This window comes from Morone saxatilis, unplaced genomic scaffold, assembly GCF_004916995.1.
Source record: "Morone saxatilis isolate NCDOM2014 unplaced genomic scaffold, NCSU_SB_2.0 Contig19, whole genome shotgun sequence".
NCBI classification, from domain to species: Eukaryota; Metazoa; Chordata; class Actinopteri; family Moronidae; genus Morone; species Morone saxatilis.
In genome coordinates this window covers 23,809,810-23,812,854 of record NW_023339751.1, presented here as the reverse complement: position 1 = coordinate 23,812,854, position 3,045 = coordinate 23,809,810, and the positions used below count along the sequence as shown (strand labels likewise).

Sequence of the window (3,045 nt, the reverse complement as noted above, 5' to 3'; positions counted from 1 at the left end):
TCTCTCTCTCTCCCTCCCTCCTCCGTCCATCATCTCTCCATAATAAAACAGATTAGTGGCGGCTTTTATAACCTAAAACACAGCGAGACTTAAACCTGTCTCCTGTGACGAGATTACCCCCCCCACTCCCCTCTTGTCTTTCGCGCTCACTCTCTTTTTCTCTGAGTGGATGCGATTGGACGGCATGAGAGACGGCCGCTAACCGGAGGGACAGGTGTCTGCTGAGTAGAGAGACAGACGCACACACACTCTCTCTCTTTAATCTGTTCTTAGAGGGAGGTGCGTTGGGGTTTGGGGGGGTTTATCATCCAGTTATTGTGGCTCACTGTCGGGCAGCCCTTCGCCTCCCACTGATTGTTTGGACCAATTTTAGGCTCTTAAATGGATTGTCCCATGTGATTAGTGTATTGAAGAGTACAGTTGTGTGCTCTGTGTGCCTGTATTGTTTGTTTTTCCTTCGAGCCGGGTTTGTTTGGTTTATTATAAGTGTTTTCGGTTATTTAAACGTTATAACCCATAAATATAAATTACAAATAACACAGAAGACAAATGTTTTCTGCCCTCAAAGTGTTTTATATACTGAAAGGAACTAGAAACAATCCCATCGGTGGTTCTGAGCCTTTTTTGAGTGCTGGACCCCTTTGTCTTGGACCCCAGATGTCTTCTCCCTGAGCGTAGAGCTGCAAAGATTAGTTGATTAATCCATTAATTGTCAGCTATTAAATTAATATCCAGCTATAGTGATAATGGATTAATGAATTAACTCATCAATTAATCAAGAACAAAATAATCATTATTTATTGGCTCCACCTGCACATGAAAAAAGTTTGGGGTCATATACGTCATTCCTGCAGTACTCCATAGGTACCATAAAGGTAGATTGTCCCACAATGCACTGCACTCATGTCTCCACACTAAAGTTGTCTTAAATTAAAAAAAAAAAGTACACCATATGTTCACAGTAGGTTTGATCCAGCTGCTAACTGTTAGACAACCCTGTTAAAACAGTGTGTTAAATATTTCTCCATTGGTGATTGCAGTGTATTATTACAGTCATGCTCTGTGTCTCTCTGCAGTGGTCGTCTGTTGGTCGGGACGTTCGTCGCTCTGTTCTTCAACCTGTTGACTCTGCTGTCGGTCAGGAACAAACCGTTTTCCTACGTCTCAGAAGGTACAGTCAACCCCCCTCACTCCCTGTTAATCCAAACATTGTGTGTTTTAACTGTAGTGGTGATGTTACACCATCATACCTGATTTTTCGCTGTGTTTTAAACAGTGTTTTTAAGGAGGCAGACAGGGTGGATTTAGTGATTTTTGTGTCTTTTGGGTTTCTCCTCTGGACAGTTGAGGTTTGGTAATCCCCCCCCTCACTGGGGAACAGGGCTTTTGTTATATTTTGGGGGATTATTGAAGTAAAATTAAATGCTGGCTCACTGTTTTGTCAGTAAATAAATTACAAATGGCAGCAGTGGGATCAGAGGTTAGTCCCTCGCAGACATCAGTAAATTATAAAACCACACACAGTTGTTTGGTCCTAAAATATGACAATATATGTTTTTCAAATTAATTTCAAAAGATTATTTTTGGGGTGTTTTGGCAGAGTAGAGGGATGGGAAATATGGCTGTGAGTTGGCATGCAGCACAGTATGTATGAGCTGGATTCAAACCAAACATGTTATATGTCGGCACATGTACCAAACTCGTACTGACATTTTTGTCCTTCTTAGGGTTAAAGCTAACGATTGTGACAACGTTTGATTCATTGTTTAGTAAAATGTTGGAAAATTTCAAAAAATGAACATCCCAGTTCCCCAGACCTCAAGGTTACACGTTCAAATATTTTGTTTTGCCTGACCCACAGCCTAAAACCCAAAAATATTCAATTTACAGAGGAAATAACAGAAATAAACAAACTTTTACATTTTTGCCTGGTTATTGAATTAGATAATAAAAACTGCTGATGATCAGTCTTCTGTTAACAGACTAATTGATTAATTGAATAAAAGATTGTTGACTGAGGAAAAGCATCTCCTTCTCCAGTTTAATGTTTCCAGTTTAAAAGAAAAAAATCACCAGCTGCCATTCAGCTTCTGCATGACTTTAATCAGGCTTCTTTAATTCTCTGCCCCTGCAAAGTTTCCACAGCAGGACAAATGTCTCTGGGATATTTGTTTACAAAAGCAAGAGCAAGAAGACGGTGCTGGTCCTGTAGTCAAGTCTGATGCTGAGAGATTAAAATGCAGCTCAATGGAAGAGTAAACGTAATTCTCCATTATCTCATCGGAAGAGACATTAACCAAAGCTCCAACCATAATGACCAGTTTTTCTTCCTGTTGACTCACTTGGTACCATCAAACCCACCATCATGTCTTTGTGCCAATTTCAGATTATCTTTAATGTCAAGCAGACGGATTTGTGCAACCAGGATGAAGTTTGTTGAAATGAACTGCCTGTCTGTATGAGACCTTAACCTCAGTTTTGGTTAACAGAGCTTATGAATAGATAATGAGTCAGTGTCATTGTGAACTCCCTGTATGTATAGATGGGTGCTGAATTCAAAAATCAGTAGTAGGACAGCACCTTACTTAAAGGGTTCCTTCTGTATTTTTCAACCTGGACCCTGTTTTCCCATCTCATAATGGGATATAGGGAGAATTGTTTTTGAAATTGGTCTAGTATTGAGAGAGGATGCTGCAGCCATGTACATCTAGTTATAGTAGGTAGGAAGTAAACTTACCATTTTCGTCAGTGGAGTCTGGTTGTTTGAACACAGCGGTAGAACTGCTGTTTATGGTTGAACAAAAAAGGTTAAATGCTTGTTATAATGTTGCCAGTTATGTGTCTGCTGGCTGCACTCCAAATACTGTCCAGGTTGACATCAAATACCAAAGTTATCCTTTAAACTCTTTCTTCATTTCTTTGCACAGATGATTGAGGCAGACATTGTTCCTCAGCCTGTGAACTGGCAGCAGACTGTTATAAAGACAGACTGTCTATAAGCATCATATAAACTAGAGCCCTGTGCGGGACTGTTATCTTAATCAC

At 40.1% G+C, this 3,045-nt stretch overlaps 1 protein-coding gene across 1 annotated transcript in view; it reads left to right on the top strand.

Moving 5' to 3' along the window:
* The window catches only part of slc30a6 (solute carrier family 30 member 6), a gene marked incomplete in the record, with an annotated part of 52,900 nt that overhangs the window by 37,829 nt on the left and 12,026 nt on the right, over positions 1–3,045 (top strand). The window contains 1 exon segment of the mRNA XM_035663995.1: positions 1,077–1,171. Coding sequence (XP_035519888.1) covers positions 1,077–1,171 — 95 coding nt within the window.